Below are 21,904 nucleotides of genomic sequence, written 5' to 3'. Positions count from 1 at the left end.
ATGTTGTTTGCCAGTAGCTGTATGTCTCTTATATTTTCACTTTTAGCTTCTCCAAATGCGCATGTTTCATGCGCTTGCTTTTGAACAGGCTGAAGAAATCAGAATACTTTGATGAAAGTAAGCAGCATTGCACTGTTGCATTGCATTGAATGAAGTTGTACGAAGGAAGCACAGCACATTATTTTAACCAAAAGGGGCGTTCAAGCCAGAAAGCATAGAAAGACAGACAGCTCACCAAATGTCAAAACCATGATTTATGCATCAATTTCTCATTTAATCTGTATAACATTTATCTTATATATCTTGCAGAGTAATACACAAATGTTTTGTCCAACTCCTAAACGTATGGATGTTGCTGGGAATAACAAAGCCAGACTAGCTTCTAGCTTTTGGGTTTTTCATGGATGGAATGGGAAAAAAATGGATGGCCATCAAAGTATGCACATTATACAGAATGATTCTCAATTTTTTTTTTTTTCTCCACAAAATAGGCCTTATGACTACAGTTTCAGTATTTCATAAGGTATCAAGCAAAAGAGCCACAAAATGTTACAGAACTTTTTGTTCTTTCAAAGGAACATTGTTAATAAAATATCTGTATAAGATCCTTTTCTGTATAAAAACTGGGTTTTTATACTTTTTACAGAAATTACTGTAGAGTAATCATTTATTTATTTATTTATTTATTTATTTTTTACAGTATTTTAAAGTGTGACCTCATTACATCACTATTACTGTACTACCGAGCTTTGGCTGCGTGTTGCTTCACAATTGTTCTGCTAAACATTGCTAAATAGCTACACTGCTAGAAGGAAGAATTATTTATTATCTGTCTCGGTCACCAGCAGAAGGGCCTTGGTTGTCCACCAGAGGGCACTCCCCTATTGTTCATTGCCATTCCATCAAAGACAACATCCCCATAATCATCCGCCCTGTTTCATCGTAACTGATGCGCACCTCAGCTGTTACTCAGTAGCCTCAAAGCTCTGTCTATAAAAGCCTGGTTCACTTATTTATTGTGAGGTTTTGCCATTGTTAAATAGCATCCTGAACGTTATTCCCGGCTTCATGTATCTTGGTTTTTGGATTATCTGCCTGTCTCTTGGATTACCCTTTTGCCTGTGTTTCTTGCCTTGTTGTTTATTTTGATTGTTTGATTGTGTTTTGACCTGTTGTTTTGATTATGACTCTAGACTGTCCTAAATGCTGAATGTGGATCTTCACTCAAGTCTTGGAGCAGTTTCATAACAGTTAAATTACGTTTTTGTAGCTGCATGCCTATTTTATGAAACTTTGGCAGGTATGTGTAACTGTACGTGACTCATAGAACCTAATCATAATCAGAGACTAGAACTTGCCCATGTAGTCCGATCCAACCAGCAAGCTGTAGATCAAATTGCTCAAGAATTTAATGCTGGTTCTGACAGAAAGGTGTCAGAATACACAGTGCATCGGAGTTTGTTCCGTATAGGATTGCATAGCTGCAGACCAGTCAGGGTGCCTATGCCATGCTGACCCCTGTCTAGCGGCAACAGTGGGCACGTGAGCATCAGAACTGGACCACGGAGCAATGTAAAAAGGTGGTCTGGTCTGATGAATCACGTTGTCTTTTACATCACATGGATGGCCGGGTGTGTGTGTGTCACCTACCTGGGGAACACATGGCACCGGGTGCACTATGGAAAGAAGGCAAGCCGGCTGAGGCAGTGTGAATGTTCTAGCAATGTTCTGCTGGGAAACCTTGGGTTCTGCCATTAATTGTGGATGTTACTTTGACACGTACCACCTACCTTAACATTGTCGCAGACCATAGACACCCTTTCATGAAAATGGTATTCCCTGGTGGCTGTGGCCTCTTTCAGCAGGATAATGCACCCAGCCACAAAGCAAGAATGGTTCAGGAATGGTTTGAGTAGCACAACGACGAGTTTAAATCTAATGTCATAAATGGAAATTCTTTGAAGCCTAGACTAAACAGCTACAAGAAATATAAATCTATGTAAATGAGTTGTCTTGAATGAAGGTGTTAACATTTAAACTTTGTAGATAGAGTATGTGCTGTCTGACAATTAAAAAAAGAAGGAAAAAAAGAAAAGAAATCAGGCTATTAGGTTTGTCTCAAATGTAATTTATTCAGTTGATTTTGATTTATTAAGGTAACTGATTCAATGAGAAAACATGAAAAATAAATTGTGTTATGCAATAAGGTACTTGTTTTTCACAAGAACTTGTTCATGGCTCCCACCACAAGGAATTTTTTTTTTTTTTTTTTGTACAGCAAATACAATTTACATTAGCGTTTAAAGGGATAGTTCACCCAAACAATGGAAATTCTGTAATTTTCTCACCCTCGTGTTTTTTTTTGTGGTTTTTTTTTTATAAAATCTGAGAGCTTACGGTCCCTCCATTGACAGCTACACAACTACCACTTTGATGCTTCAAAAAGTTCATGAAGAGATTGTAAAAATAATCCATATGGATTGAGTGGTTTAGTTCAAATTTTTCTGAGGAGACTCGATGGCTTTATATGGTGAACAGATTGAATTTAGGCTTTTATTCACATTTAATCATTGATCAGTGAACATAAACAGAAGCTCAACTGAACCTGCTTGATACGCGAGAACAAACCTCTTGTGGAAGCTTAAATGTGCTGCATAACACAAGAATGAACCTCATTGGCTCTCGTATGCATCAAACAAACATTCTTGAGCTTCTGTTTATACAACTGATTTATGAGTTGATAAATGTTTACATGTGAATATAAGCCTAAATTCAATCTGTTCATATAAAGCGATCGTGTCTCTTCAGAAAATTTTGGACTAAAGCGCTTAATTCATAGAGTAGTTTTACAATCATGGAACACATGAGGGTGAGTAATTAATGACTTATTAATGAATAATTTTTGGATGAGCTATCCCTTTAAAAACATTCCAAACAGTAAATTAAAGAGTGAACATTGTAATAACTAAAGCTTTGGTATATGTTAATTATTCCTTTAAAAACATTTCAACAGATTAAAGTTTATAAAGAGAGTGTACGGTATACATGAACTATCCCTTTAAAAACATTCCACAGAGTAAAGTACGTAAAGAGTGAACATCATAAGAACTAATGCTTTGGTATACGTGAACTATCCCTTTAAAAACATTCCGCATAGTAAAGTACGTTAAGAGTGAACATCGTAAGAACTAATGCTTTAGTATAGGTGAACTATCCCTTTAAAAACATTCAACATAGTAAAGTACGTAAAGAGTGAACATCGTAAGAACTAATGCTTTGGTATACGTGAACTATCCCTTTAAAAACATTCCACATAGTAAAGTACGTAAAGAGTGAACATCGTAAGAACTAACGCTTTGGTATACGTGAACTATCCCTTTAAAAACATTCAACATAGTAAAGTACGTAAAGAGTGAACATCGTAAGAACTAATGCTTTGGTATACGTGAACTATCCCTTTAAAAACATTCCACATAGTAAAGTACGTAAAGAGTGAACATCGTAAGAACTAATGCTTTAGTATAGGTGAACTATCCCTTTAAAATCATTCCACAGAGTAAAGTACGTAAAGAGTGAACATCGTAAGAACTAATGCTTTGGTATACGTGAACTATCCCTTTAAAAACATTCAACATAAGTACGTAAAGAGTGAACATCGTAAGAACTAATGCTTTGGTATACGTGAACTATCCCTTTAAAAACATTCCACATAGTAAAGTACGTAAAGAGTGAACATCGTAAGAACTAATGCTTTGGTATACGTGAACTATCCCTTTAAAAACATTCCACATAGTAAAGTACGTAAAGAGTGAACATCGTAAGAACTAATGCTTTAGTATAGGTGAACTATCCCTTTAAAATCATTCCACAGAGTAAAGTACGTAAAGAGTGAACATCGTAAGAACTAATGCTTTGGTATACGTGAACTATCCCTTTAAAAACATTCAACATAAGTACGTAAAGAGTGAACATCGTAAGAACTAATGCTTTGGTATACGTGAACTATCCCTTTAAAAACATTCCACATAGTAAAGTACGTAAAGAGTGAACATCGTAAGAAGTAATGCTTTGGTATATGTGAACTATCCCTTTAAAAACATTCCAAAAAGTAAAGTAAAGAATGAACATTGTAAGAAATAATGCTTTGAAATAATACATGAATCAATGAACTGGTTTTCTACGGTAGACAATTCCAGCAAATTTGCTACTTTCTGTCAAAGCTTGGCCCATATGCAACAGAAGTTTGCAAGAGTGTTTTGAAAGACTCATAATCTACCATATGGACTACGGGAAATGTTATGGTATTGGTGCAAGCACTGACAACTGGGTAACACACAGTGTGGTTTGGCAGGCGCTGTAGACAGCAATGGTCAAATTTAATAACTATTTTAAATTTCTCCCTTTCTGATACAAGCAGATGCCTGTGAGCTTGCCCAGTCATCCACTGCATTATCTTTGGTTCAGACAAGGTTTCTCCTGATGCCTCATCTTCTGGTTGTGTGTCTTCAGAAGAAATAAAGAGATGAAATTAGAATTAATGCTTTAGTTTATTTATTCCCTTTTGCAATGGGAACTACAGTAGCATATTTATATCTGTATATAAAATAACATTGCACATTATACTTTTTATTATTCCATACCTTCAAGTTCAAGTAGGAAATCTTGAAAGAATTCCATGATTTTTGATTCTTTCACTTGTTTAATCGAACCAGTTGGGCTCATCTCTGGGGCCAGGTGGGATAAAATATAATGGGAGTCAACCTAAACACCAAAAAGAAAAGCATAAAAATGGATTTTAATATTTGTAATTTCTGCCATACTACAAAAACGAAAATAAATTACAACAGGGTTTCAGAGCTTCACGCATGAACCCCTGATAAATCCTTAAAGGTCCCGTTCTTCGTGATCCCATGTTTCAAACTTTAGTTAGTGTGTAATGTTGTTGTTAGAGTATAAATAAAATCTGTAAAATTTTAAAGCTCAAAGTTCAATGGCAAGCGAGATATTTTATTTAACAGAAGTCGCCTACATCGAACGGCCAATTTGGACTACATCCCTCTACTTCCTTCTTTAATGACGTCACTAAAACAGTTTTTTGACTAACCTCCGCCCACAGGAATACACAAGAGTTGCGTTTGTCGAGTGTGTTTGTCGGCATGTCGTCGAAACGCTGTTATTTTCATCCCGCAGTCCAATCACCGGATCTGATTCCGGCTCAAATTGATAGGGTAAAATTAAAGACATGTTTACAATAACACTGAGCACGTGCATCTCCACGTTATGGTAAGAGGCGTGACCTTTCCGGGCAAGATGCGCTAAACTGCTGTCGAATCACAACACAGGAACCGCTGGCACAATCAGAACTCGTTACGTATTTCTGAAGGAGGAACTTCATAGAACAAGGAAGTCATCAGCCCGTTTTTATGACAGTGGAAACAGCGGTATACAGATAAGTAAATTATGTGAAAAATACTGTGTTTTTTAACACGCGAAACATGAACACATGTTATATTGCACACTATAAACACAATCAAAGCTTCAAAAAACCACAAAAAACGGGACCTTTAAAACAGTATTTCTACATACTTTGTCATTACATCCTATGACAAAGAGATTGTGACACTCTTTTGGTTTTCTCTGCATGACTTTGATAAGATCGTATATCTTAAGGCCCTCACGCAGTTGTTGCAGCATTGGGATGCGTTTTGTTGTAATATGTAGAGCAAGAGCTCTGGAAAAACAAAAATAAAGACAAACATAAAAATGCCGTAAAAGCAGGGCATTCAAAATTCCAATGCAGATTATACAAGTTATTTGTATGATTGAAATTTATTCCTTGTTTAAAGAACTACTATTATGTATGAGTCTGTATATATAGAAAGACTCATAGCTCCCATCAAACAACAAAAGTCTATAATTAAAAGTGTGATCTTGCTCAGTTCAGCATGCATTGTAATACTATTAAGAGTTGATACTTATGTAAATGAACAATAACAACTAATTTTTTTTTTCTTTTTTTTTCTCAGTGCTGACATACCTTAATATGCTTTCCTTGTGGTCAGTGTTGATGGGTCCAGTGTAGCCACAGTCCAGGATTTCTTTTGTGTAGTTTGACAGGTCAGATGCATCTTCAATCTAAAAGTAAAATTTTATCTTTAATAAATATTGACAAGCATGGCTCACTGCTGAATGTCAGAGCAAAACTAGTTTGTCAGTGGCTTTATAACATCATAATTATTCCAGCAAACTGATTTATTAATGGGCAGTCATTAATCTAGAACTTGTATATAATAAAATTATGTCAATAAGACCTACCATTTTGATTAGTGGTGATATCTCTGTGTCATGTACACCATCCCTTTTAATGTTACCAGTAACAAGGTATTCGTAACACCACTCCTGCATAAACCGTGGTGCTGGTCCTCCTTGGGCAATGCTCACAGCAAATATTTCACCTGCAACTCTAGAGATATATACTGTTTTAATATATGTATAACAGTTCCTGGGACTAATATAAAGTGGTATATTTGTATAAATGACTGTGTATGAGTACTGTATGTTACTTCAAATATGAAAAAAAAATCTGTCATTTATTTACTCTTGGGCAATTCCAAACTTTTCTTTCTTCTGCAGAAACAACAACAACAACAACAACAACAAATATTCTGAAGAATGTCTCATCTGTTTTTGTGCATGTAATAAAAATCAATGAGGTTTAAATCCCAACTGAATTTTATTATATGGACAAAAACAGCTGAAACATTCTTCAAAATATCTTCTTTTGTGTTTTGCTTCTGGAGAAGAAAGAAAAGTTTGGAATACCATGAAGGTGAGTTAATGATTGAGAATAAATTGTGTGAATATGAAGCAAATCCAAAGGCAAGACACATACTTGAACAGCTCATTATCCAGATCATTGAAGGAGTACTTAGGCATTTTTCCTTTCTTCGCATCACCTTCAAAGAGACGTTTTTCAATCCCAGCAACCATTGCTATATCCAGAAAAAAAGATGAAATATCATTAGGCTAAAGAGGGGAATTGAAAAACAACACATCTGTGATCATCTCAGATGCAGACAGTGTATTTTCGGAATATTTTAAACATTTGTACATGTCTACTAAAAGCATGAAAAAGCAAACTACACACTGGAAAGAAATTCTTTCCTCAGTTCCCCTGTGTCAACTCCTGGCTCTCCGAGGAAGGTGATTTTCAAGGGATTGTTAGCGGTTCCTGTTTTTTGACGTTTCCACAGCTTCAGACCTCTCTCAACCATGTTATCTCGTGACACACAGATTTCAAAAGTCTTTGTGGTGTTTATCTGTGATGCTGCATGACGAATTACATCATCCTCACTGTAAAAATAAATACAAAAAAAAAAAAAAAAATGACCTTTGCAATGTACTATTTTGAACAGAACAATGAACATAGTTGGTTAGGTTACCATGAGATATGATCCAAATCAGAGCATGGTAGTTTTTCTGTCGCTCCATCTGGACTAATGTTTAAAAAAAAGCAAAAAGATATTAATTCATGTATATACTCAGGTTTTTATCTGTTTACTGAAACACTTCAGCAATAATGTAAACTAAGATTTTTTAAAAATTACACCCAAAAATGATCACTCAGTCTTATGCCATTCAAGAACCAAAGAATCACACAAGAACTTATGATTTTTTTTTTAATGAAAATTATGTATTCGACATTGACACATTTAATTTGGTCTCTGTATAGACTTTAATTTGAGAGTGAATAAATACACTTACATATTGGCCTGTTCATTATACAGTGATTATATGGCTTCAGAGAACAACACTATTGGGTATTTTTTTTAAGGTTTAATGTGAGTCACTATTACCATTACCTTTCTCCACAAAAGCTGGCATGCAATTCTAATTCTGAAACTGGAAATGATCCTGTGCATATTGGGCACTGGGCCTCAAGTGCCTAAACATTAAAGACAAAAATGTATGCAGGGCCAATTTTGTAAAAGTTATTGATAATTGACAATGTTCAATTTAGCTTTTACTTGTGTACCTCCTGAGGGTGATGTTTAACATTGGATGATGTTGCATCATTGGAAGGTCTAAGGTTTTGCCTTGAAGATGTTGCCTCCTCTATAAACACAAAATGTTCTGTTTGAGAGTAAAACTATTTTGTAATTAAAAAAAAAAAAAATAAAAAGTAGCAAAAAAAGAGTCTTCTTAAGGCTCAAAAATAAAGAAGTTGATAACACAATTCTTTGCAGTGCATGTAAATCTTTGAAAAATTTTCTTTGTGCACTTCAGTCAAACACTTTTCATCACAAACCCACACATTTTTTTTTTTTTTTTGGGTCTAAATCTTTTGCTTTCGAGTTGAAAAGTTGCATCTTCTGTTGGTGGTCTCTACCCACCACGATGAAAGGCCTTTTCTATTGGTCACTCTTTATTAAAGTGACAGGTTGGCCACGCCCACTACGTTTTCCCGCTACTGCTGCCGTCAGTCTTTTTTTTTTTTTGATTTTGGGGTGAAATATGACCCAGATTTTTCTGTGCACAATTCAATCTGATTATTCAGCATATGTTCATAAACTACTAGTATATCTAAAAAGGATCTGCAGACATAAAAACATTTTAACTGGTTGTCAGTCCTATGTAAAGCCTGGGATACACTGCACGATTTTAGCAATCCTATAAGATCATTACAAATCACACTGACTGTGCGACATGGATCTATTAAACTTGAGTACGACAAGCATGAAGACTGTACGATGATGAAACCCATTGACTCGTGAGCTACGATGCAAGTTTCTATAGAAGAATAAAACGTCATCAGCATGCGCTAATGGTTACCAAAAAGACCATGTTGAATCACACTTTGGCAGTTGTAGTTTTTATGTGTGCTGAAAAAAAAAGGAAGTGGTGAAAGAAGAAGGGAAAAGAGCTTGAGGTAAGCAGTTTTAAGTTTTAGCACCATATTGCGTTGATTTCATGTCGCATTTTTATTGGCTGTTAGACGTAGGTCGTAGCAGTGATACACTGTGTGTTGATCATGCTGAATTTCTGACACTGTCAGAAAATTATTGTTGGCTATCTTTGGTCACAAGACCAAGAAAACCACCGTCTTTGTACCACTCTCACTGTACGACATAGGACTATGCACCAATTAAAGGTGTGGTCACACTGCACTTTTCGTTCCATTGATTTCCATTCAAACGCATGTGAATGCATCACACCAGAAACGCATTCGCTGCATTCCAAAGTTCAGGTTTGGTGAACTCTGACCTGCAAATTCGCATAATGTGAAGACGTGCAACCAGTAGAAGATCGATTCTTCACGGTATGACCTTCTTGGCTGAATTAAAAGAATATTTTTGCAGTAAAGTCGAGTAGATTCTATATTTTTACATTTTTACATTTTGATGTATTACTTTAAGTTATGTGTTGAATTCATGTTTATAAAAAAAGACACCGCAGACCGTGACGTCATATCACGACTGTTACAGCATCTGAAGAAATTTTGCATGTTCAAAGTCTAATGTGACCGCGGCTTAAGAGCCACGATCACAGAATTCGCCACGATTGTTTCATGATGGCAATCTTTCGTCTGGGACAGCCAAAAACCTTGCAGTGTATCCCGGGCTTAAAGTTTAGTCTGGAAAAAATTAATGTTCATGTAATTCATTAGCAAACAACTTACCATTAGGTGTATCACGTTTTTTTTCTGCAAGACAAAATTAAGTTAACGGTTATAAGTAAATACACTACTGCATGATTTAAAATGTAAGGTTTATTAGTGATTGGAATTTGCCCCAGTCCGAGAACATAAACAGCTCTGAATATAACTTTACGTATTGTCATCTCGAGACTAGTGTCTTTAACTTTTACCCCAAAATTGAGCAGTGGTGTATTCCATTACAATGTTATAATATTTTACTCATATTGCCCACCCAAACAATGTCTTAGACAACTGACATCTGATATCCTTGTCCAATGGTTTGCTAATTTTAAAGTTAAACCCAACATAGAAATAAAAAAATTCACTCCAGGGTGAAATTGGCGGAAACCGTAACAAAACTGGTATCTGAAGCAACTATCAAATCAGGACAATCCTATTGGCTGGCGACAGCCTATGACGTCATACTGGTGTGACACGGAAGTATATAAGGAGCACCCAAAGAACATGCCATCCCATTTCGTATTCAGGTACTGTTTGTCTGTAAGCATGTTTGTCATGGTAAGATAATGCATTATGTCTGAGAAACCTTTCAAGCGCTGTGCTGACCCGTGTCCTAAATATTTGACACAGGAGGACACACACAACTTGTGCATTCACTGTCTGGGTGAAGAGCATGAATGCTCAGTTCTTAAGGGAGCTGTTTGTGTGCATTGCGAGCGTCTTCCTATGAGGATGCTCTGAGGAAAGAAGGACAGGCATCTGTACCTGGCAGCTTGGGTCCCTCTCGTGCTAAGGCAGAGAGGAGACTCAAGTTGTGGGGTTCACAGGTGGAGCTCGCGGAATGCTTTGAGAAGGGTGTCAATCTTTCTCATGATTCGGCGGCTCGCGAGAGTGATCTGCTTGATGAGGATGCTATATCTCTTGCATCCTCTGGCTCAACAGATAGTGCTCTTTTTGCCTCCAAGCCAAGATGAAGAGCAGTCAATGCCCAATGTTGGCAGTGAGAGTATTACATCTGAGCCCTCACGGCCCCGCGTATGAGGAGCTGCTCGACGTGATGGGACGCACTTCAGACAGATTAAAGCTGTCCTAGGAGCGCGTTGAGGAAGAGACTGTTTGCGGTAGATTAGACGAATGTTATCTTTCTGGCCACTGTTGTTCAGCCCCTGTGAGCCTTCCATTTCTTCCTGATCTCTATTCTGAGATTGAGAGGGCATGGAAGAACCCATATTCAGCCTGCATCCATCGACATAGGCATGCAAATTATGCCAGTGGTGAGGGATTGTGTGAGCATGGTGATGCCCCCTATTGACAGGACGTTTGCAATCTCGTCGGTGGTGGGGCATCAACGCTTAAACGCTCCAGCTCATCAGACCACTCAAAACCACTTTGTGTCTGAATGGCAGAGCAAATGAGGCAGCAGGAAAGGGCTGATGCTTCACTGTACACTATGGCATTATTACAAGCATACCAAACTGATCTGCTGAAAGACTTAAACCAGGGTCAGGGTCTTAAACCTGAGGCGGTAGCTGAGTTGTGCCGCACCACAAATCTAGCTCTCCGTGCCACTCAGCAGACCGCTGCCATGATCGGCAGATTGATAGCGGCAATGGTGGCAATGGAGAGATACCTGTGGGTGAACTTGGCAGATATCAGGGAGAAAGAGAAGGGTTTTAGCCTTGATGCCCCAGTCTCACCTTCTGAACTTTTTGGTACCTCCGTCGAGGCGGTGGTCGTGAATTTCAAAGAGGTGAGGCCACGCTCAGTGGCTTTTAAATCATGTATACCACACCGGCCTGAGACAGCCAGGGGGACATTGCACATCCTGGTCTTAGGGCCATAGCCAGGGCCATAAATCTTGCGTTGCCTCTCAGGCCCCTCCTCCTTTGAGGAGCAGGTCACGGAGAAGGCAAGATGGTAGAAAGAAGAAGCAGGATCTAAGGGAAGTTATACAACACAGGTGTGATGTACTCCAGTGAGGTGTTTCCTCCTTTTTTGACCCTCACCCTCTTCTCTTCTTCTATTTTCCCCCTGTACCCTTCTTCCCTCAAAGTCGCTCTTACATCAGATCTGAGGCTAGGCCGATGATGAGCGTGTTCCAAAAGTTTGAAACGCTATGATGGTCCGGCCTGGGATTGAATATGAGTGCAGCCTTTTAAACTGCTGAGTATGGCATGCCACTTTCGCATTTATAAATGTAGGCCTTCTTCTCCATGTCTCAGGTTGAATTTTTTGTAGATCATGTTTGCATTGACCTCAAGCTCCCTGCTTAAGGCTTTTGGGGGTATTTTTAGATAGGGCTCTTTTTTGAGCATGTTATACTAGGGCCCTGGAGCTCCCTTTTTAGTGAAGGTTGATCATGACACCCTTCCAATATGCCTACTCTATTTTAGAGTTGTTTGTAGGTTTTATAGTGGGTACTTTTTCAGAATGAAAATTTCCGATGTAGCAAAACATTTTATGGTCACCACTCAATCTAAAGCCACCTTTTTAGTTGAGCTTCAGCAAACTTCACAATTTCAAGTGGTTGGCCTTATTTAATTTTTTGGGCCTCCTTGAGTAACATGAGCTCCAGGTATATCATGACTTTAGGGGTAGCTTTTTGCCTGCCCTTACATCACCCTGTGATGCGTGTTGGTTTTTTATCTTAGCCTCTGCTCTATCGAGCTCTAGTATGCTTTGATCTAGCGTCAGTCACTTCTTATGACAGTGTACTGGCTTCATTTTTTCTAATAATAATATTTTTTATTGAGGCCTCTGCTCTATGAGCTTCGAGTTGTGATGTTTTTCTAACGTTGGCTTGTGTTTAGGCCACCTTGAATGAGAGGGTCCTCCTTTTGAGAGTTGCTATGCTGTTACTGTCACAAGTTTCAGGTTATTTTAACCTGTCGAGCATACTAGCCTCTTCTTGCTTTAAGAGTCACTAGGTTTAGATCTTGCTCTCGTTTTAGCTCCAGGAAAGTCATGATTGGATGTGTCAGCCCTTCTTTTCGGGCCTCTCCTATATCCGGCATAGGCAAGTACTTTAGGAATGCATCTTCTGACAGGGGCGGCTCTGCTGTCCGCCTCCTGGCTTGCAGTAGCTAGAGTAGGCCTTTTTCTGTTGAAAGAGGCCTCTCCAGCCTTAGTGATAGCCGGTGATCCTTGCACACCTCCTCTTTATCAAGAGTTGTCTCTGGCCGGGGCCCACCCTCTGCATTGGGCAATAAATGCAAGTAGCAGGCCCTCCTAACTCCCCTCTCTGTGGCGAGTTTGTGGCCTCCTCTTTTTGGTCTAGGTTGAGCTGTGTTCCTCTTGCTACTAGACTAGAATGCAATATGCTGAGCCTCAGTTCCCTAGTGGTGTTCAGAATAAACAGATACCTAGGTGGCCTAGGTTCTCTTTTGAGCCTCCATGTGGTCGTCTTGAGTGTTGTCAGGCTTCCTCTCTTTTTGAGAGTTGGATACAATATGTTGAAGCCTCTGCTCCTTAGAGCTTAGTCCTAGCTATCTTCTCCCAGCAATATTGGGGACATTGATTTCTTTCAAATTGCAGAGTTAAAATAGTAGGCCTCTATATTGAATATTTAGGCCTCTAGTTCTCCAGAGCTCATTTCAGATGCTTCCTCATCTGTTTTCAGCTGTTTTTTGCTCAGGTATGCGCCCTTGAGCCTTAGCTCGGGTCTATTCGCTTTGCTCCTAGCTCTTTGTCCCAGTATACCTTACACCAGGCTTCTACTAGGGTTGTAGGCCCCATTAGCCCAGTTACATTTCTACTCCCCTAATTCTTAGGGTAGAAGGCAGTTTGCTGAGTATATGGCCGTGTTGGCAAAGCCAATGAGTATTCCAAGCTTGGAAGTTGATGGCTATCCTCCAGGCAATCTGATAGCAAGTTGTTAGGCTCAACTGGAGCCTCCTTGATGTTGGCGCTAAATTTCTAGATCTGCTACTTAGCGCCAGCAGGCTGCCTCTGTGGCAATCCTCTGGTGGGTTTTAGCCCTAGGGTGCACCCATTTCTCTAAATGTTGGTCCTTGTACAGACTACACTTTGTTCTGAGTAACGAGTAGAGATACTCATACAGTAGAGTTATATAACCATTAACTCACAAAAAACATCCAAAACACAACTTAATTATTTATTATCTCTGCAAGCGATCACAGTTTTATAGTTCTGTGTAAATGCATAGATAAACAGCGCTTTGTCAATAGATATTTCATAATCTAGATAGCATGACAAAAACATTATTAATAATTCTGTTATAACATACTGTCACAGACACGTCAGGTTCCACCTCCCTCCAATACCCACGCACTCAATCACCAGAGTACTAATCACCGCCACCTGCACATCATCAGCACTGCTATCACCACCTCCTCAAAAACCCCACACTCACACACAGTCACTGTCCGGTCTCGTTTGTACTACAGCTACATGTGTACTTACCTCAAGGACTCCAACTTGCTACTTACCTGTCTCCACCGTCTCCAGTGTCTCCTGTATTCCTCGTGTGCTTCTCCAACTGTGTGTGAGTGTTCCCAGTCTTCAGTCTGGGAAAAGGACAGTATCACTATTCTACCATCTCTTCAACTTCAGTAATTGCCATATACTCACCCTTTTCTCTGCTGATATCAATAAATATACTTTACTTGCTTTTACATCTGCCTCCGCGCCGTCTCTGTTGTAACAGAAGACCGGACCATAACAACAGGATATCAGCATGAGTCAAACGGACCCAGTTCAAGAGCTCGTGGACGCTTTGCGCCGAGCACTCACCCCACAAACACCGTCACCGTCACCATCACCTGCTGCCGCTTCCGCATCCACTTCTTCCACTCCACCACCAGCCATTCACGCCAGTCCCATGGCCAAGCCAGCGCCCTACTCAGGATCGGCGGAGGATTGCAGCGGATTCCTCCTGCAATGTGAGTTGGTTCTGGAGATGCAACCGCATCTCTACCCCACTGATACCGCAAAAATAGCGTTTATCATCTCTCAACTGCAAGGAAAGGCTCTTCACTGGGCAGATTCTCTCTGGACTCAGAAAGGTTCCGTGGTCAAGTCCTATTCCTCCTTCGTCGCCCATTTCCGTGAGGTCTTTGGAAAACCCCTAGCTGATTCATCTATCGGTGAGAAACTCTATAATTTAAAACAAGGATCCAAATCTGTGACTGATTATGCCTTGCAGTTCAGAACGCTAGCAGCTAGCAGTGGATAGAATGAAAAAGCCCTCATCACCTCGTTTCGTCAGGGGTTGGAACCCAGAGTGCGGTTGCATCTCGAGGATTCCATCGGCCTTGAACGCTTCATCCAACTCGCCATCCGCGTAGGCACTCATAAGCAGTCGTGTCTCGAAGAGCACCAGGGCCAGCCACTTCCCAACATCCTCCTCCGTCGGTCCGAACCCGTCAGCTCTCCAGAACCAGCCAGCGAACCCATGCAAGTGGATAATTCACGTCTCTCACCCTCCGAACGTCAAAGAAGGCTGACCCTGAATCTATGTCTATATTGTGGTGCTCCTGGGCATGTAATCTCTGCATGCCCAATCTGTCCTCCTCGACCAATGGTGAGTGCCATCATTCAAGAAGAAGATGAAACCACTCACTACTGTTGTAAACCTTACTGCGGTTAATGTATCTGTTCCAGTGGTGGCGCTCCTCGATTCAGGGTCAGCAGGAAACTTCATCTCAGGCTCCCTCTGTCGACAACTCAAACTCAAAACCTCGCCCTCTCCGACTATCAAGTCCACTCCATCACGGGCAAACACCTGAGCCGTAAAAGGATCAGCCGCTGTGTGGGACCCCTTCAGCTCCGTGTGGGTATTCTACACATTGAGGACATCCATCTGCTGGTTCTGGAGGATTCCACCGCTGACGTGGTTCTAGGGCGCCCGTGGCTCGAACAGCACAGCCCCACCATCTCCTGGCGCCCGGGCGAGATCCTGAAGTGGGGCGAACAATGCTTCTCTAATTGTTTCTCCGAGTCTCCAGTTCTCAAATCTCCACGTTCCAAGAAGATCTCCATCTGCACTACCTCCATTGAAAGCCCCATAGAGAAACGCTCCGTGGACATCCCATCCAGTTATGCCCCCTTCAGTGACGTCTTCTGCCCGCAACGAGCCTCCAAGCTACCTCCACACCGGCCATGGGACTGTGCCATCGATCTGTTACCGGGTGAGCCAGTGCCTAGGGGAAGGATCTACCCTCTGTCAGTGCCGGAGGAGAAGGCCATGGAGGAATATATCGAAGAGGCCCTTAACCAAGGATACATCTGCCCGTCTACTTCCCCTGCTGCTTCAAGCTTCTTCTTCATGGCAAAAAAGGACGGAGGCTTGCGGCCCTGCATCGATTATCGCTCTCTAAATAAAATTACTGTAAAGTTCCGGTATCCACTTCCCCTCGTCCCAGCGGCCCTGGAACATCTCCGTGGTGCCACTGTGTTCACGAAGCTGGACCTCCGCAGCGCGTACAACCTCATCCGGATACGCGAGGGGGACGAGTGGAAGACCGCCTTCATCACGCCCACCGGCCATTACGAATATCTGGTCATGCCCTATGGTCTAGTCACCGCCCCCTCCGTATTCCAGGATTTCATTCATGAGGTGCTCCGGGAGTTCCTCCACAAGTTTGTACTGGTGTACATAGACGACATCCTCATCTACTCCCGGAGCCTGGCCGAACATCGCCACCACGTTGCGGAGGTCCTCCAATGCTTACGGCAATACCATCTATTCCTCAAGGCAGAAAAGTGCTCATTTCACCAGCCCTCAGTCCACTTCCTGGGATACTTCATAGATCGCAGTGGCATCGGATGGACGAGGGGAAGGTAGAAGCCATCAAGTCCTGGCCCATTCCCACAACCATCAAAGAACTCCAACGTTTCATAGGTTTCGCCAATCTCTACCGCCGCTTTATCAAGAATTATAGCTCCATCGTCAATCCACTCACCAACCTCCTCCGCCATCAGCCCAAGTCTCTGTCCTGGTCCGAAGATGCCACCAATGCCTTCGAAGCCTTCAAGAGTGCCTTCACCACTGCTCCCCTCCTCGTCCACCCAGACCCTGACCTGCCATTCGTCGTGGAGGTGGACGCCTCCACCACAGGAGTGGGAGCGGTACTTTCACAGCAGCAGGGGCAACCAAGTAGACTCCATCCATGCGCCTTCTTCTCCCGCAAGCTCAACCCGGCGGAGGTCAACTACGACATCGGTGACCGCGAGCTCCTGGCCGTCAAGCTTGCTCTGGAGGAATGGAGGCATTGGTTGGAGGGAGCCAATCACCCTTTTCAAGTGCTAACCGACCACAAGAACTTGGAATACCTCAAAGCTGCCAAGAGACTTAATCCCCGTCAAGCTCGCTGGGCCATGTTTTTCTCCAGATTCGACTTTACAATCTCCTATCGTCCAGGCTCCAAGAATATTAAGGCGGACGCCTTATCCTATCTCCATGCTCCAGATGAGAAGAATGAAACTCCTGAGACCATCCTCCCAAAGTCTATCTTCGTGAGTCCTATCCAGTGGTCAGAAGAAACTTTGCCCTCCTCCAATGCCTCCTCCTACGCTCCGCCGGGTTGTCGGCATACGAGGTTCGCGAGATACTGGACTCCCGGCACCGTGGTGGTCTTCTGGAATATCTAGTCAACTGGGAAGGCTACGGCCCCGAGGAACGCTCATGGGTCCCTAGAAACGATATCCTCGATCCCAATCTTCTTCAAGCATTCCACGTCAGCCACCCGGACAGACCTGCCCCACGCCCAAGAGGTCGACCACCACGACGTCAGGGTCCTCGGCCCTCAGGAGCGGGCCGTGGGAGGGGGGGGTACTGTCACAGACACATCAGGTTCCACCTCCCTCCAATACCCACGCACTCAATCACCAGAGTACTAATCACCGCCACCTGCACATCATCAGCACTGCTATCACCACCTCCTCAAAAACCCCACACTCACACACAGTCACTGTCCAGTCTCGTTCGTACTACAGCTACATGTGTACTTACCTCAAGGACTCCAACTTGCTACTTACCTGTCTCCACCGTCTCCAGTGTCTCCTGTATTCCTCGTGTGCTTCTCCAACTGTGTGTGAGTGTTCCGAGTCTTCAGTCTCCAGCGTGTTCATCCTGATTCCTCCTACAATCAACAAAAGGACAGTATCACTATTCTACCATCTCTTCAACTTCAGCAATTGCCATATACTCACCCTTTTCTCTGCTGATATCAATAAATATACTTTACTTGCTTTTACATCTGCCTCCGCGCCGTCTCTGTTGTAACACATACCAGTTGAGAAATGCAATAAAATGTTTTATTTGTTATATTCCAATATTCCAGAGAATATTATTCAGTATTTAACATTATCCAGCGAATTATTCTTCACTCTTTAGCCTATTAAACAGCTTATAAATCCATTAAAACTGTAGTTTAAAATGAACTATTACATTTATGCAGTTGATATGGCTCCTGTCTTTAATTTGTTTTCTCCATTTGAAAAAATTAGACATTCTACATTAATTTGCTTATTGTTAACATAAGTGTTACTGATGCTTTTTATAATTACAATTATTTTTGTAATATGGAGATTAAAATTAACAAAATATATTGGTGTATAAATAAGATTTGTTTTGTTTTCTATGCAAGGAGGGAGTGATTGTTATAAATAAAATGGTTTGTTCAGTTCAGTGGTGTTGTAATCTTGTCAAAAATGTAAGTATAACAGTAAATAAATATTGTTTCTGCATATCGGTTATCGGGCACAAACACAGAAATTATCGGTATTGGTTCTAAAAAAAAAAAAAAAAAAATCAATATCGATCGATCACTAGTAATGAGCCAGTCAATCAGCCTTCTAATCAAGGCTAAAATTTTTCCATGCTGGCTCTCTAGGTCTGTGTCAGGTTGTAGGCTCTTTTTGGTGCCTCCTGGCTATTTTGCCTAGCTTGGTCTTACTAGTCTCTTTAGAGTCTCTTTACTCCCCTCTATTGAGGGTAATATTTCAGAGTTCTGCACTCCCAAACTCTGATCATAGGTAGAAGGCTTTTTTCAGACTTCCTAGAGCAATGGTCACCAACCTTTTTAAGCCCAAGATCCCAGACCTCGACCTTTATGAAAGACAAGATCTACTTGATAGAAAAAGACAGCCCAGATTGTATTTAGTTTTTTTTTTTCGTGGCCAATTTAGATTCTGATTTATTTATTTATTTTTACAAGCAAATTGGCCGATTCTGATACTGGCTGCAGATATTTATTATTATTATTCTTCTTCTTATTATTATTATAAACAAAAATACATAGCCATTTCAAATTAGAGGGAACCACTGCTTTTTAATCACAATCCAAACAAAGATGCTATCACATTGCATGAGCAGTTGTTTTTTTCTTTGAATTAATTGTGATTTAATTTCAAGATTTAAAGCAAAAACAGAACGGTCTGACTTTATCTTTGTGAAATTATATGCTACACAAAAAAGCATGAAACAAAAACAGCAGACAGGCTGAATGAGACGCAAATTTACTCTCTGACAGCAGGTGGCGCTTATGGAGCAGCAGTGACACAGCGTTTCCTTGGTTACCGCTGTAAACAAAGCTGAACTTCGCTAATTAGCTACTTTATTCGGAGGTAAGATGAAAATAAAATGTCGTCGCCATCGAAATTTTTCTGAAGACAGTAATTCCTTTTAGAGATGCATTCATATTAGCCTGGTAATACCAGACTCTGCTACTTCACTTTGCTTCGTAGACAGAGTCTGGAATGGCATAATAGAGAAGTGTTTTCTCTCTCGCTAGGGGACGCTTGTCTGAAGTTTAAAATCATTGGTTACCCGTAAGCCAATCAGATACGTTTAGTTATGACGTATGTTATCCGCCTGTACAGCCGCATCGAAGCACATACATCATGCATCTAACTCAAATCTATGATTGAACTTCCACTGTAAACCTGTTGTAAACACATGATGATGTGAGCGAAATACCGGAGTGAACATGGCTGTAAACGACTTTTGCAGATTATGCGAAGTTAATGCATCCCGAAGTTTGCATCCCGTGTCTCGTTTCCCATTTCCGCGGTCGTTTCGGTTTTCGATTTCTCTAACCTACAATGTAAAACTCGGCGCTTAGCATCTACGTCACGGCTCTCAGCCCGCCCTCTGTTCGTTGATTGGCCCGGCTGTTTCCAGACCGGTGGCAAACACAAAGCTATGACGCTGTATCAGACTGAGTACAGAAGCGAAATGAAATTGAGCGGAAGTAGGAAGTCTGACGTAGTCAGGCTACATTCATATAACACTTCACCCCTAATTCAATATTTATATTTCCTTCCTATATTTTCGAGCATCGTGAACCTGTCAGCTGCTCTGCCTGCTACAGAATTTTCTCCTCTTTGCGTCCGTCTTCAGCATCTCTGGCCTCTTGTTTACGGCCGTTTTACAGACTCAGACATAATGTGGGCCATTTACCTTTATCACTGTCCCAGTAGCTCCCGAAAATAACAGAAAAATAAATACAAAAATATAGTACAAAGACTGGAGAAATGTAATGTAGGCTATTTTTGTACTCATATTTCTGTTATTTTCGCGAGCTACTGGAACAGTGATAAAGATCGACCGGTCGATCGCGATCGATGGGTTGGCGACCACTGTCCTAGAGGATCAGTGTTTGTTAGGCTGTAGTTTTTACCCCTTTCATTGTTCCTTCTAGACCTTGCTCCCTGAGTTTGGTTTATGGGTATTAAGAAGCTTGTGTTTTAACTCCCTTCAGACCAGCATCTGGTAGAGATATAGGTTGTCCCCTTTAGAACCCTTTGTAGAATATCCAGCCTCCAGAGTGCTCTGTTTTTAGCATTCTGTGGATCCAAGGTCGAGAGTTGGTTACGAAATCGAAATCGAAGAACGAACTGATGTGACGTCATTTCGAACAAAATCAGGCCAAAACGAAGATCGTGACGTGACTGGAGTGCTAATTTGCAGAGCTCGTGCTAACATACCAATGTTGTTATGATCAGACGCTTTTCTTATGCTTTCTATTAAAAAAATTCTTGCTGTTTTCTCATTTTTGTTGTGTTTATTTTGTAACTTAGAACAAAGTGTACAGCATTTATTTACATATCCATCTAAATGTCGCTCTCAGCAGTGTGGGCAGCGTCAGATGTTCAATAACAGTATATCGCAGCTCACGTATTTCGAACTTCATTTTACCCCTAAACGAAGAACGTCAAAAGAACTTCATTTGAAGTATATCGGGACCTTAAGTCTTGAGTGGCCTTGGTGAGTGCAAGGTCCTCTGTTTTATCTCAGAGGTGCTTCCTTCTTTGAGGCTTTTAACTCAGCTTTTAAGCTTTTAAGCTCGGCTTAGGGAGTATTGTCACTTACAGCCTAGTGTGTGACCAGAAGGGGTTGAGTGCCTGGCGTTTCTATGCCTCCTTCTTTCTCAGCCATTTGTGGCATGCACTCTCCTCGGCATGGCAGCGTGGGTATTTCATTCCCCATTAGCGTTCTAGGACATATTGCGAGTTCCCTTTTGAAAGGGAACGTCTTGAGTTATGACTGTAACCCTGGTTCCCTGAGAACACGAGAAACTGCGTCATGTTGCCATGTCTTCAGGCTGCCTGCTGTCAGTGCCTTTAGAAGAAAAGCAGATGACATGTTCTCTGGGCATTCCTTTTATACTTCCTGGTCGCACCAGTATGACGTCATAGGATGTTGCTGGCCAACAGGATTGTCATGATTTGACAGTTGCTTCAGATACCAGTCACGCAAGGGCTTTCCTCATTAGCATTCTAGGACGCAGTGTCTCGTTTCCTGCTCTCAGGAAACCAGGGTTACCGTCGTAACCCAAGACGTTATCACTGCAGACTCGTGCAAAAGGTGAAAGTAACCTACCACACCACCTTAGGGGTCCTGAAGGACAAATTATTGAAATATTACTCTATTATAGTAAAACATAAGTATCATTCTTGCTTAGATAAATTCTAATTTCTAAACCTGGTAGCTGCACCCAAATTCTGGGACTCACCTTGTTGGCGAAGTTCTATTTTTATAGCCTCTACTCCTCCTTTTTTCTCAATGAAGTCATAAATGATCTTAGATGTCTCTTTGTCTTTGAGCTGGGCCACAGAAATGTCACACATGTCAAACAGTTTCTTTAGGTCTGGGTCCAGGTTATTCAACTGATAAAAGTGTGAACCATCAACAAATGATGGGAAAGAATCTATTACAAATCAAACCTGTGTTATCTCTGTTCTTGTGTTATAGTACTCCTCATTTGTAAGTCACGCTTTTGT

At 41.2% G+C, this 21,904-nt stretch overlaps 1 protein-coding gene across 1 annotated transcript in view; it reads right to left on the bottom strand.

Moving 5' to 3' along the window:
* Positions 1-2,116: 2,116 nt before the first annotated feature.
* Positions 2,117-21,904, bottom strand: part of LOC125245752 — a 30,240-nt gene continuing 10,452 nt past the window's right edge. Inside the window, exons 8-19 of the mRNA XM_048156472.1 lie at positions 21,637-21,790; positions 9,680-9,703; positions 8,036-8,115; positions 7,863-7,945; positions 7,443-7,496; positions 7,148-7,353; positions 6,893-6,992; positions 6,316-6,463; positions 6,038-6,135; positions 5,587-5,731; positions 4,641-4,761; positions 2,117-4,503 (exon numbers count right to left, since the gene is read on the bottom strand). Coding sequence (XP_048012429.1) covers positions 4,205-4,503; positions 4,641-4,761; positions 5,587-5,731; positions 6,038-6,135; positions 6,316-6,463; positions 6,893-6,992; positions 7,148-7,353; positions 7,443-7,496; positions 7,863-7,945; positions 8,036-8,115; positions 9,680-9,703; positions 21,637-21,790 — 1,512 coding nt within the window. The 3' untranslated portion in view covers positions 2,117-4,204. The remainder of the gene's footprint in view (positions 4,504-4,640; positions 4,762-5,586; positions 5,732-6,037; positions 6,136-6,315; positions 6,464-6,892; positions 6,993-7,147; positions 7,354-7,442; positions 7,497-7,862; positions 7,946-8,035; positions 8,116-9,679; positions 9,704-21,636; positions 21,791-21,904) is intronic.

The sequence above is a fragment of the Megalobrama amblycephala genome, linkage group LG14 (assembly GCF_018812025.1).
Source record: "Megalobrama amblycephala isolate DHTTF-2021 linkage group LG14, ASM1881202v1, whole genome shotgun sequence".
In the NCBI taxonomy this organism is placed as follows: Eukaryota; Metazoa; Chordata; class Actinopteri; order Cypriniformes; family Xenocyprididae; genus Megalobrama; species Megalobrama amblycephala.
The sequence above is the reverse complement of the archived record's forward strand: the minus strand, read 5'-3'. Positions and strand labels throughout refer to the sequence as shown.